Genomic DNA, 13,804 nt, shown 5'->3' on the forward strand with positions numbered 1-13,804 from the left:
GATAAAGTACTTGCTGTGTTTCAGGACTGACGTGTTTATGAAAGAACTGGAGTTCATGCATGTCCCTCATGTAAGCAGATGAAACTAATTAATGTCATATAAATTAGCTGTACAGATGGAGAGACATTACCAGTTAGCATCAAATAGATTGGATTTGCCAAAGTTAAGACTAAGGATGGATCATGACTTTGTTAAAGGGACAGCCTTCCCTTTACCATTATTGTCTCGACCTAGCAAATCCTGGAGCTTGGCATTATTCTGAGATATCTTTGTTTCCCATCTCAGGAGCTGTGTCAGCAACACAATCCTTTGTTCCTGATGATTCCACTGAAACAAACCAAGGGAATTACTGTCTTTAAGGAAACACAAGTCATTATGCCCTTTTTTCCCCCATTTGGTGATGAGGATGAGCTAGCAGAATGGAGAAAGTACAGGGTATCTCTGAGTGGGTGTATACTTCTCCGCCTGTTGTTGTAGATAAACGTTCAGTTGTTTGGTCTCATTACGTCAGCTAGCTTTGGCAGTGGCCCTTTAAGAGTTGCTCAAGACAGTTGAGAGTGAATAATACTCTGTAAATTATCTCATGGAAAGGGGTGCTTTTAATGCAGTCTGACATTAGAGAAGTAAAGTGAGCAAGCAGTGGTGTTTGACCCAGCGTCCTTAACGTGGTTTGGATTACTGTAGTCAGCAGGCAGATATTCAGGATTTTTTACATTCCTGATTATGTTGGAAGGAATGTCTATTAGAGCAAGAGACTAGGAGTCAGGATTTGGCCGTAGCGTTTTATCACTTCACTTCCTTATGCCTCAGTTTACCTATCCATAGTGCAAGGACTAATTTCTACATGTTTTGAGATTCTGAATAAACAGAATCATGGAAAGGTAAAGGCTTATTATTTCTGATTGATTTGAATCTTTTTGCTACCATCTTTTTACAGTTGTTCATGATTCTTTAATATTTTCACTTGGGACTAAAACCATTTGCGTTTTTTCTTTTATTGAAGACTCGTTCTTTGCTCAGTGTATTTGAAGAAGATGCAGGAACCCTTACTGAATATACGAACCAGTTGCTTCAGGCAATGCAACGGGTCTATGGTGCTCAGGTAATTTTTCATTTATGTTTCTTTTGTTTGATGTCAAGTAGAAGATAAATTGCTATTATAATGCTGTTATTTATGTGAAAATTGCCAAGTACCTGCACCTCTTGTGCTTTAAAAGGAGTTGTGGGTGTTTTCCATCTGATATCTTAGGCCCTTCCCACCTCAATGTTCAGAAAGTCATGTGCATGAAAAAAATCTTACCTGCTTTGTCTGTCTCCAAACAATTAATAAAATAATAATTGTGGTATGTCCCTATGGTACATTGGAAGGCCAGCCTTGACAAAATTGCTTGCCTAAACGTAGACACAATACACAGATAGGTATTCACACGGACTTAGGCATCCGACTGAGATGCTGTGACTCACCATTTGGAAGGAGCTGTCTATGTCCATTGATTACAGAGAGAACGTGTGCTTTGAGTCATACTGAAGTTGAGTACCTAAAGTAGTCACTGTTAAAAATATGGGAGCAGGAGCAGAAAAAAATAACACTTTCTAAAGTACTTACATGACCTAGATGGATAATTCCCTTTGAAAGTAAAGTTCATAAGGTACATCATAACATTTTCCAAAGCACTGGATATTATAAATCTGAGTGATTTTTCAGTGAAGCTAGGATTCCCATGTGCATAAAACTGGATATTTCAAAACACCGTATGCAGATCTTTAAAGTCATATACAGTATCCCATGGAACACTTGCAGGTATTTATGCAGGTTAGATACTCAAGTTCCTTAGAAACAACAGCTTTTTTTTTTTTATTCTTAAACCAGTAAATCAGAGGACACAGAGAAATGAGAATGGGGGTATTTTGAATTTACTGGAAGACTGAGTGCCCGATTCTTATGTTACCAGGAATCAGCTCAGCTATAAAACTACTGCAAGTCTATTTCCATTTGGTGGGATTGCTCTTTTGGGTGACTGATAGTATGACCTGGAAGAAAGAGCCGTCTGCCCATGATCTAGCTACCTACACATGGAGGATCAAGCTTTGGAGAACTTCAGGGTCTTCATGTCCTGGATCCTGTGCAAATGCAGAGCAGTCAGAGCCTTACAACACAGCTCAGATATTTAGGAAACAATTCAGCATGTAGCCAGGGGCTGGAGAGGTGACATGAAATCAGCACTGAAAGTCAGTGATGGGCATTTTGGTAGAGTCACTGAGCTTTAAGAGTAGCAAGAGTATGGGCACATTGGATGGTAGAAATCTGAGACTGAAGGGTGGGTAGGATTGAAATAGGTTAAAGAAGGAAATCAGAGGATAAATATGGCTTGATTGTTAAGTGTCCAGCTTGTGGACTAAGTGTTCCTTTGCCTTTTTAGGATGGCATTTTAGGAAGCGGTTACTCTGGCCTGTGATTTATGAAAAAATGCTTTGTCTGCTTTTGTTTTCCTCTTCCTTTCCATCTCTGGTTTTAGCCTTCTCCATTTCTGCTGCCCCACAGTTATGACATTTCCTCTTTCTTCTCACTGTCTCAGCGCATTTATCCATCTGTACTTTGCAGTACTAATGAGTCTACTTCATGTTTCCAGTGCTTCTTGGCCACTTTCGTCCTGACACTTCCTGCTTTAGTTTCATCTAAATATTCAGTCACTTGTGAATGTTGGATGTGTTCCTTGAAATACCTCATCAGATGTTTGGTGCCATTTTGAGATTGGAGGTGCGTAGCAGTTGTTTAAAGTCAAGCTTTGTAAGGATGTGGAGGAGGGCACCCTACACTACACTGCCAGGGACTTAGGAGAATTCAGGTTTAGTGGCCAGTGTTCAGGACTTTACCAAGGACATTGGCTCAGCGTTTAGTGTTCTTAGTGTTGCTGCTTCTGCCATTTAATTCCTTGGGAATCACTGTGTTGTGACTTCAGTTTGCGTTTGTGTCCTTGGGATCCAGTAGTGGCAAAAAAATGACATTGCAGTAAGAAGAAAGCATAAGTAGATCATATTAATTAAATCAGTGGAAAAGAAGACTGAAACTTTTTGTGGTTTTTATTATGTATATGCTTTAAAAAGTCTTGATATTTTTGCATGAGACCTAAAAGAACAGACTAAGATTGGGGCAAAATTTCTGGTTTTTAAATAAAAATTAATGGAAATTCAGCCATATGTGGTGGTTAATTCCCAAGAGAATGTTAGGAATCAGTGTTAGCCTACAAAACGCTGACTAGTTTTACTGAGCTTTGGAAATATCAATATATCCTTTTAAGAGACTGCTGCTGAATATGTCAAGGGAAGACATGTTTTCTGACTGAACTCACCCTCAATTTTTGAGAGGCATACCCCTTATGGCAAAACTTTATGATTGCGGTTGCCATAGAAAGAGAAGTATAGTGCTGAATTGCCCACTAAACAGGAATGAATAGTTAAGGAAAAATCTATGTGTAATATTTCTTTGCTGCCTAATCACAAATTGAGAGAAAAATCAGCTTTTGCTGGTGTGTTGTTTGGAGACACGTTGTCTGGGCCTCAGTAGTGACATATTAGTAAGTGCTACCAACCCTTTTCATTTTGAGAGGGAATGAGATTTGGTAGAATGTAAAATTGAGAGAAGTGAGAAGCCAGGTTCTGAATTTGCCTTTTTATTTTCCTGACTTAAATTTTGTCCTTGCAAAGTCATTGACATCCCCTGCTCTGATTTCCTCTTCTGTAAGTTAGGAATTACAGTTACTGACCTACTTTGAAGCAGTGACACAAGTTCATAAAAGTGGCCAGAATCACAGTCATAGCAGACAAAACAGCCGTGGCTTGTACCAGTCCACAGTATTGAAAAATGAGGGTTTGTGCCCCCTCAAAACAGTTAAGACAGTTCTAAAAACCTAAATCTCATTTTCTTCCTAACTACGTTCTGAACTGTAAAATTTCCCAGGTGTGTGCCAACCATATTCTCAAGATTTTCTGGAGAAGTTTACTAGGAGTGTGGTGTTTTTTCTGGTGAAAACTCAGATTTTCATGTAATTCAAACCACTGTAGCTTGTGCTCAAATGGTTGATGGTTCTGAGTGGATGCAGCACAAAGTCTCAGGGGAATAGCAATTAGTACCAACTGCAAGCCGTTAATTATCCGTGTGGATATATGGGTATATTTGTCCCAAAACACTGCTTGGTGTGCAGAGCAGCATTAAGTTTGTAAATTGACAGCTCAAGCTGCTCTAAACACTTGGATCAGTGCATTTGAAAAGAACATGAGAAAGAGAGAAATGTTTGCCCGGGGTTTTAAAAACACTTAGAAAAGCAGGAATCTTTTTGAACACCCCTTTTTTTTATTTTTTACCCTTAAGATACAGGTTTCTGCCAGGTGCTGGGTACCTAACTTTTCAGACTTATATGTATTCAAGCAGGACTTCATTCTGCATGCCTTTGACTTTTCTAATGACATTAGGGTGGTTATTGGGATGAAGTCCATCCCAATGAATGCACCTAGTGAACGATGTAGGTGGACCTTTGAAATTACTTGAAACTGCTTTTGTCCCAAGAGTGGAAGGAGGGGTCTGCAGCATCCTGGTGCAGGGTGAAGGTGTTTCAGGGTGTTGCAGTGGATATGCTGCCTAGGCACATGGAGCCACTTGATGTGGAAGGGCCTGTAACACTGGGCTGCAGCTGGGTGTTTTACTGCTAGCAGATTGTCCTTGGGTGCAGGGCCTTCAATGTGTGAGAATCCCCTGGTTTGTGTGCAGGATCAGGACAGTGCTCCCACCTCTTTGGGCACCCACACCAGGTGTGATGGGGTGGTGACTTTGTTTCACGCATGGAGTTGTTCAGTGAAAAAGAGACTGTGATGCTACAAGGCAGATGCAGTGTATGGTGATGTGATCGAGGAGAAGTCCCAGGAACCAAATGTAAGAGCTGTGCTCGAGGAGTGAAGTTTAGTTGATCTGGCAAGCCCATGTGTGTAAATATAGTGAAGCATTTTTATATTTTTCATCAAATAAACCACATCAGTGTGAGTACATCCTGCACTTACTGCTGTAGTTCTCCTGTCTGTGCTGTGCTACCCTGAAGTAGTTATCACGTTAGCAGCTTTATACAGGAAATCTTCTGTACAGAGTTTGTTCCTGTAGTAGTTCTTCCTTACAAGGAAGTCCTGATGATGCATCTGGCATTACTGCTGTCTGATTTGTGTTCATTGTTCTGCACATTTTATTACCTGAGCAATATGTAATGCAGCAACCAGGAACCGTTAGAAAACTTCACTTACTCAAGTTGCATGCTGATGCTTTTGCAATGGTGTATGAGCAAAGTCTGCCCAGCTTACATTCCTGACTTCCCACTGCAATAGTAAATTACTTTCAGAGTTTTACTATCACCTCCAGTTCTTCATCATATTATAGAAGTGTCTCAGCTGGGATCTTCACTTGAAACAAAATGCCTTTTAGAAACTCAGGAGACTGTTGTGTCTCTACTGCCTATTAGAAGGGATAAACAGTTAAGCAGGTTAGAGGAAAGTAAGATGCAATATTTTGTCATTGGAAAGAGGTTTCATCTCATTATTCCTGACAAATCTTTCTAGATACTAAAAGCAGTGATGGCAGAAGTGGAATAAAAAGAAACCCATGTTGCCTTTATCAATATATCCAGAGAGATAACAGAATTGGAATTGTGAAGTGTAATTCTGCTCAGCATCTGTGTCTCACAACAGTTGTCTTGTGATTCCAGAGTCACACGGGCAACAATCTCTGGAGCTTGCTGCCTTTTTATATCCAGACCCTTAAGGAAACTCTTGACAATCATGGAATAGTCTTGGGTTGTGTGTACCACATTACACGGGTATCAGGACAGCCTGTATCTGTCTAGGGCTGTTTTAGGTAGTGCTTTATACCAGTGTTATTTCTCTCCCCAGAGTCATGACACATCACGTCTGCATTTTCGAATGGTGCTGCTTGTTTCATCTTCCTATGTATTGTCTTTGTTAGGCTATAATTCAGTAGATACATGTCAAGCTCTCTAGGGCATGCATAGATTTTAATATTTATTATGTTGCATAGCTAACTCCAAGTGTTCAGAATTCTTAAATTAGTTCTCGCTAAACTAATAAGCACTGATACCATTTTTATTTTAATTGCTTTCTTTTCATGTCTGAGGGAGCAATTGTGTTGCCTTTTCAAATGATAAGACTTTTTTTCCCAAAACCTTTTGAAACAATAAAGTTTAAGTTAGTGTTTTGTAAACTTCCAGTTCCACATAGAGAAACTTCAATAGAGTATTAGCTAGGACAAATACTTGCAATAAATTACAGTTGTCAGCGCTGACGTCTGCGAAATACCTTATGTATTATCGTTCCATATTCATTGTCATTTTGCATCATATACCTCTGCGCTTCCTGAGGCGTATTCACCATATGTTGCTAGCAGGGGTAAGCAGAGCATTATCACATGAGAACTAATGTATTTATGAAGCCACGGGAGTTGTTTTTAATACTGCCTATGAAGTAAGAGGTGTCACTATGCCTGGAAGCAAGTAAACATTGTGCTAAGCAGGATCTGGAGATTTGAGTACTACAAGGAGACATAAATGTATGGATGCCATGCTGATAGCAGTTGTTTTGCAAGAAACTGAAGAGATTCTTTCCTTACAGAACTAGGCATCCTACTGTAGCTGCTTTTGCTCTTTTACAGCGGAGTTCTGACTACTGTCTTCTATTTCTTGAAGCTATAGATGATCCTTTGCTGAACTGTTGACGTTTGTGAGGACTGAATGCCGTGCTGTGTATCAGCAGCAGGGCAAGCCATATGTTAGCCTGATCTTGTAAAGTGCTGGGCAGCCTGAGCACCCTGGTGAGGCTTAGCTTCTCTCACCCTTGGGTTCATGTTTCCAAGCTATTTAATATGCAAACCTAAGCCTGTAGGCCTGTAACATTTACTAGGTTGCTGGAGAACTCTGTTTTGTAGGAAGATGACATGCACAGGTAGGCAGAGCTGCATAACACTGTTGTATCAAGACGCAGTTCTTTCTGTGCTGTGCCTCATTTTGAAGGTAAATGTGTTCTCTAGTTCTGAAAAGATGAGAAGGCTGCAGCTGCCTCATGGACCTCCTCCTTCAGCCACCTACCTGTTTTTTGGTGGTTTTTTTTGTTGTTGTTGTTGTCATTTAGAGGCATTAAGCTTTCCCAGATATAAGCCAAATTTTATTACATGTCATTCTGCACGTACAGGGTGCATGAATAAATACTTTTACCAGTTGCTTGTTTACATGAAGAAGCCTTTGGCAGTTCTGTGCGCTGGGTACTTAGAGTTTTAAAAATGCCAGCTTTAGCTAGAGTAGGAAAGTAGCTTTGCAGAAAGCTTCATTATATTGGGATTGGAACTGGACGTGCTGGAATAGCTCTCTGTCTTTAGAAGTTAATTTATAGCTCAACTTAATCCTTTACATGCCCTCAAATCTGGAGTCTGTTAGATGATTGTATATAGAAATATTTTTGGACTTCAGTGTATTAGCCCTCAGAGTTTATTTTGGTAAAATACAAAAAGAGACCCTAAAAAGGGATGGACTGCGTCACTGGTAAATGGTTAATGGCATGGAGATTTTATTACAAACGGGTTACAGAAAAATCATACTCTGTTCTGATGATACAAACAGCTTGGTGAATAAAGGTGTTAATGAAGAAGGTGGACTCAACCCAGAAAAATGACGTGCTTTTGCCTTGGCACTAGAATAGAAAATAAGAGTTGAACATTTTCTTGCTGACTTACTTGAAGGCATGGTGAGGTACTGAAATAACTTGAAAATTTAGCAATGTTTTTTAATACGTTGTTTTTTTCATTTCTGGTAGATTAATGCTAGATTCAGGACACCACTTCCATTACCTTATCTATGTGAACTGGTATTAATGAAGTTCATAATAATCTTTTCCTAGGGCACGCCAGCCAAGGTTAAAAAAGAAAAAAGGTCAGCACATCCGTGATTGTAACCGGGTGCTTGATACCTATTTGTGTGCAGTCCTTTCTAATTTCCTTCTAGTATACTTTTTTACATTAATGTTGCAATAACGTTTTCTCTGCAAAGTAAAATAATCTCATGAAAATGAATGTATTTGTGAGGCCCAGTACTGGGTAATTCTATCTTCATTTAGAATACTTAGATTTCTGTTCAGGATTTTATTGGTTTTCTTGCCTGATACATCATCTCATCAATAGGTCTCCCACTCCAGCAATGGTTGATGAGTTCTGAAATGTCAAAGTAATGTGGAAGAGGTGTGAGCAGGAAGTCAGGGTTGTATAGTAGCTTTTCCTTTGCTGTGGTATACTGAATTTCAGTCACTTCAGGCTAAAAGAAGTGAATGTTGCTGTATTCCATGGGAAAATGTCTTGTAAATAGATTAAAACCTGTTAAAATAATTTGCCTGGATTTAGTGGATCTGTCAATTGAAGCAATGCAAATAACTTCTAAGTCTGGCGACTAATTAGTACTGGGGGAGGCGGGGGAGAAGGCTGATTAGGAAGAAATAGGAGGAGGATTAAACCAAACTTTCCCAGATTAGTGTGCTTAGCAATGCAGTATTACCACTAGGTCAGCAGAGCACTTCGCCTGCTTCCTGTTCCTTATGCAATGCGGCTGTGTTTCAGTTTGCTAGCTTAATTTTATTTGTTTATGACTGTTTGGGGGTGGCGTGTGTGTTGTTGTTGTTACTGTTTTGTTTTTTTCCCTAGTGATAATAATGAATGATTTTGTACCTTTAATGGAACAAAGTCTGGCAGAGGTTGGGAGGGAGGATGAAGGACCCAGGATTAACTCTTCCATATGGGCAGGGATTGAGTAACTAGTAAGTTTGTAGTGTTTTGACACAAAGAACTGAGTCTATAAATGAAAAATTTGACTTTCTGTCATCAATGGGATATCAATGATGTGTGGAACTGTTGTCCCAAAATTAGCCCAAAATCCCGAAGTAAATTTTATGTCAGGCCCTTCCATCATGCTGGAGTAGTATGCCATGAATGTCTGCTTGGCATCTATATGTGACTGTTGTCACCTGATAATATCCTTGATATGATGTTGTTAACTTACACCCCTTTGAGACCCTCAGGGTTTATGTATTCCCCTGTTATCCTGTCACAAACCGGAGACTACTCCTGGAGAGTGGTAATCCCTGGAACATGGTTCTTCCAGACACCTCTTTGCATTGCCCATCCTCAGACTGTCCCATGCAGATGAGTAATGATGCTCTTTGCTACTATTTGGATATTGGGTGAGGAGATTGAGGATCTGGTGGAAACTGTGAGGATGGCTAACACAAAGGAATAGGATGTCTTTGGTGTCAGCCCATTATTCTGAAGTTTCTTTTAGTGTTAGTAAGTTTAAGCCAGAAGCATTTATTTTCCAAATTCAGAAGAGACCACACAGTTGCAGACTTCGCAGGAATAAGTAAACAAACAAAAAAAACGAAAGAAAGAGGCATGTTTCTAACACTCAGTTTATTTAAAAAGATTTCTCTCACCCTGGCCCAACTGTACAAGTGACAGATGGCATCAGAGTTGCTGTGTGAGGACTTAGTCTTCTTGCGGTTCTTACTCGGCTCTATCATTGAGGTTGTGTTTATGAAAAAGATCCCAGGCCTGAGAACCTCTGCTTCTTTTTGTAATCTTAAATTAATCTTTGGACTCAACCCACATGCATACAAACAAAGAAATAAATCATTTTAATGTCATCTGTCCACATACAAGGAGTGTCATCCTTCCTGTTATCAAGTCACTGCTTGCTAGCTCCCATTTTGAAGGTGGCCAAGTCCCTGCCTGAAACCTTAACACGGTTTGTTAATTTATTATAAAGCACGACATCCTTTTCCATCCACTGGCTTGGGAAATACTTAAATGCCAAGTGTTTTTTAAAGCTTTTTCATATTAAAAACTACATAGTCTGCACAACCAACCTGCAAACCTTCTGTGAATCCTTGGCATTATTATTGTATGAAAGTGTAATGCTCATTACTAATTGGTCTGAGACAAGAAACAAGAATAATCCATCACTGTGGGGTGAGAATAGTCATGGGGCACACATGATATAAATTTGGACCCAGATTAACTCAGTTCTGAGCCCTTGTATGTACCTTGGAAGACCTCTGCTCTCCTGTCTCCAGCCACCTGTGAGTATTATTGCCATAGCTGCTCAGAATTAGCTCACCCATCTTTTTCTGCCATGTGTTCACATACAGCTGCTGTTACCTAGGCTGCGGTGATGTCTCTTTGTTCTTTCTGAGCACATGGGCATACTTAAGACTCCGGCTAAGTGTTTGGGCCTTGCTATCCATTATTAACTACTCTTCTTGGCATGCCAAGGTGGTGCAGAAGCACCAGGCTGTATTGCAGTATGACAGAAGGGCCACAGTAAAGGGTGTTTCAGAATCACTGGCCCAGATAGTTAACTGTGCCACGCTCTGTGTGCTCAGGATGTCAAGGGAGAACAAGAGAGCACACAAACTCTGTCCCAGTTTTAATGGATTTCTGTACCAGCCCCAGCATAAAGGGTGCTGTTAAAGCACTTCAGAGATTGCTCTGAGTTTTACAAACTCCCTATGGCCTTATGCATTTGGAGAGAGGAGTAGGTTGTGTTAAGGTTTAAAATGAAATTAATTGAAAAGTGATTAGTTTCCTGGATTACTGAGGAAGAGGAGGATCTGGCAGGGGTTAAGACAGATCCTGGTTCCCCCCCTTCCCCTTTTATTCCAATTTCAAGTCACTGTTAACAAATCAGGAACAGAGGAGTTGATATATTATTGTTAGGAATACATTGACATATCTAAATGCTTATTTGTTTTTTTCCAGCTGTCAAGCAATATTATACAACCTCCCTACAAGTCTTGTTTGCGTATGCACATCTTAAGGATACGAGTACTTTCACTGGCCAGTTAGCCATGAGAATACAGAATTATGTGCTGGTTTGTACTCCTGTATCAACTTAAAGCACTCTAATTACATCAGCGTGTTCCCTGAGCATGAATTCATTATGTTAAGGCACATCTACTGGTTCTTCTTATTGCTGTAGATTCTGGGGAAAGATGATTAACTAGTGTGAAACTTTCTTATCTGGTATGATAGTTTACATGTTTGAGGTTGTTCTAGTTTTTGGAGGGTGGAGGGGGAACCTAAGCCCAAAATAAACCCCAATTCCTAACTCTCTTCAAAGTAGTTACACAAACTTTATGTTGATTAGGTCTGAAGTGTACCTGTTATTACTGCTTCTCTATGCCGCTATTTTGGGACTGGTTGTTTACACACAACTGAATGTTTGTGCAAGTAGTTGCAGATTTAGTCAAGAAGCTGGTAACAAAGTAGGAGTAACAGCAGAGCTAAAGACCTTTCATTATTTCTATTAACATGTCACTTCTGTTTGTAGAATGAAATGTGTCTTGCCACACAACAGCTTTCGAAGCAGCTCCTTGCCTATGAAAAGCAGGTATGTTCAACATATGCCTTTGATTTCTTTTCAGCCTCAGCACTTGCAAATAAGTCTGTATAAATAGTGTGATTTCCAGAAGTGCTTAGGGCATTGGCTTTACTTGGTTTCATGTGAAGGCTGTTGTAAAATTCCCCAGCATGTTAGGCCATTTCTTTAAGGAAAAAAAAAAAAAAAGGCAGAATATGAGTTGATAAATTTATGAAGATGCAAACGAGTTTGTTCCTATTGTACGACTATGACATTAAAATGAGTATAATAAGCAATAATTTTATCTTGTCCAAAATCCATTAATTTAAAATAAGAGGAGCAGGGTAAAAGAGTATGTATTGACGAGTTACTGTTTTACCATTTAGTTTTATCGTTTATTGCATTTTGTAGGAGTATTCATTACCTTTGTAGGAAAACGCATGTTATATTTTATACTCACCTTTATTGATTTACGGAACAAATGTGTGTTTCTATTTTCAGCATTTTGCCTTAGGTAAAGGAGATGAAGAAGTGATATCCACTCTTCATTACTTCTCAAAAGTTGTGGATGAGGTAATTTGAATTGCCAATATTCTATTTTTACGATATAGAACATCGGTGGTTTGTCTTTGGCTTTGTCCTTTTTGATTCTGAACCTTTCCACTGAAGGCTAGATTGTGCCTGGATTTTACAGAATCATTTAATTGGGGAGAAAAGAAGTGTCATCACCCTTTCATAATGGTTAGAACTGTTTTGTGGCTTCGTCGCACATGCTGTCCTCAGAGCAAAGCTGAACTTCCTAAATAAGGGAACTAGAAAAGAGACTGAAACAGGGTGTTTTGTCTAGGCTGGGATAATTTTTAATTCAACTCCATTTAAAAATGTCATTTACATTTTTAAGCTTTAAACACTGCAATTTCAGCCAAAGCCTGACAGGAATGGATGCAGGGCAGCTGTGATTTAGTAATGTTGCAGTTCATTTGCTGTGAGATTGCGAAGAACCCAGAGATGTCTGGAGGAGGCTGCAGAAGTGCCCGCTGAAGGCAGGTTAGGTACTCCAGTCGTGTGCACTGAACACTTCTACTCTCTGTAGGTTGTTGCTGAGTACTGAGAGTCTTTGTAAATGCTTTTGTTAGACCTGCCCATAAAACATATCCATATAATCTTAATGTCTAGGTCCCTATTGCTAAGTATCATTTGTCACATTACTCTTTCTGTTGTGAGCAGTGCTGTGCCATCTGAAAAGTCGTGGAGTTCTTGTTAGCCTACTTTCAACTTCTGTTAAGAAGGCAAAAGGCTGTATTGAGGTTTGCTTTTTGGGAGAGGAGGAGAGATGTGAGGGTTGGGCGAAAAAATAAGTTAAAATTTTTAGAGCCCATGGGTAACTAACAATATAGTGAGAGGAATTCCAAAGGTTAACATTTCCTGTAGGCATGTCTGCTCTCTGGGGATACGTGAAAGGAGCATTTATTGTCACAAGTCTTATACTTGTTTATGTGAACTACGAATAAGTTAAAACAAGAACTTTCTCCTTCGTGGGTACAAGAGAACCATCCTGTTTGGGAGCAGAAAGCTGAGAGTGTCTTTGTTCAGTTCTGTTGGTCACATTTTTCCTCACAAGAACTTGCTCCATTCTTCAGCCTCCTTTTCTGTGTGTTAGCTACCCCCTGTACCTGTTTCTCAGTTGTCTGTTCTACAGGCATTGAATTGTCCTTGTTTAGTTTTGTATTGTCTGGTGGGAAATAGTGACTTCATCCTCACCTGCGTAACTCTGCCTGGAGGCCTCCAGGATACCGTGAGTAAGTGGGCAGAATATCATGTCAGTGTGCGATGCACTCCTAGTTTGTAGTATCAGGCGCTCAAGCAGTGTGATTGATAGTTGCCCTACCTGAACCCATCTAATATTCTTTGCATGCCACTGCTGACGTGAGCGCCTTGCCTTCATCCTAAACAGCATCACACGAGTGCTTTAAAATATGCCTTGATGTGCTGAATTTTAGAGAAACACATATAAAAACAGGAATGGGAAACTGCTCTGAGGGTAAAATATTTGAATGGGACCTTGCATTGTGTTTGCCCCCTGTTGTGATTGTGTCCCGGGTAATCCTCATGAATGGAAAGAGATTCTAGTCATGGCAGTGAGACTGTAACCCTGTGGTGTAGAGACTTACAAAAACTGGTTAACAAAGGCTAATTACAGATTAACTCTGGTTGAGTTAATTAGCATTAGCGGTCAAGTGAACTGCCCATATACAGTATGTGGGAATTGAAAAGTTCTTGGATCCTTGGAAAACACCAGGGAGGAATTAAGCATTTAGGGGAAAATCCCCATCTGTCTCACATATCTTGAGAAATATATT

General features: G+C 39.8%; 1 protein-coding gene across 1 annotated transcript in view; it reads left to right on the top strand.

The window, feature by feature from the left end:
* The window catches only part of APPL2 (adaptor protein, phosphotyrosine interacting with PH domain and leucine zipper 2), a 39,781-nt gene that overhangs the window by 4,260 nt on the left and 21,717 nt on the right, over positions 1-13,804 (top strand). The window contains exons 2-4 of the mRNA XM_064455981.1: positions 1,004-1,102; positions 11,415-11,474; positions 11,946-12,017. Coding sequence (XP_064312051.1) covers positions 1,004-1,102; positions 11,415-11,474; positions 11,946-12,017 — 231 coding nt within the window. The remainder of the gene's footprint in view (positions 1-1,003; positions 1,103-11,414; positions 11,475-11,945; positions 12,018-13,804) is intronic.

Source organism: Phalacrocorax carbo, chromosome 1 (assembly GCF_963921805.1).
Source record: "Phalacrocorax carbo chromosome 1, bPhaCar2.1, whole genome shotgun sequence".
Taxonomy (NCBI): Eukaryota; Metazoa; Chordata; class Aves; order Suliformes; family Phalacrocoracidae; genus Phalacrocorax; species Phalacrocorax carbo.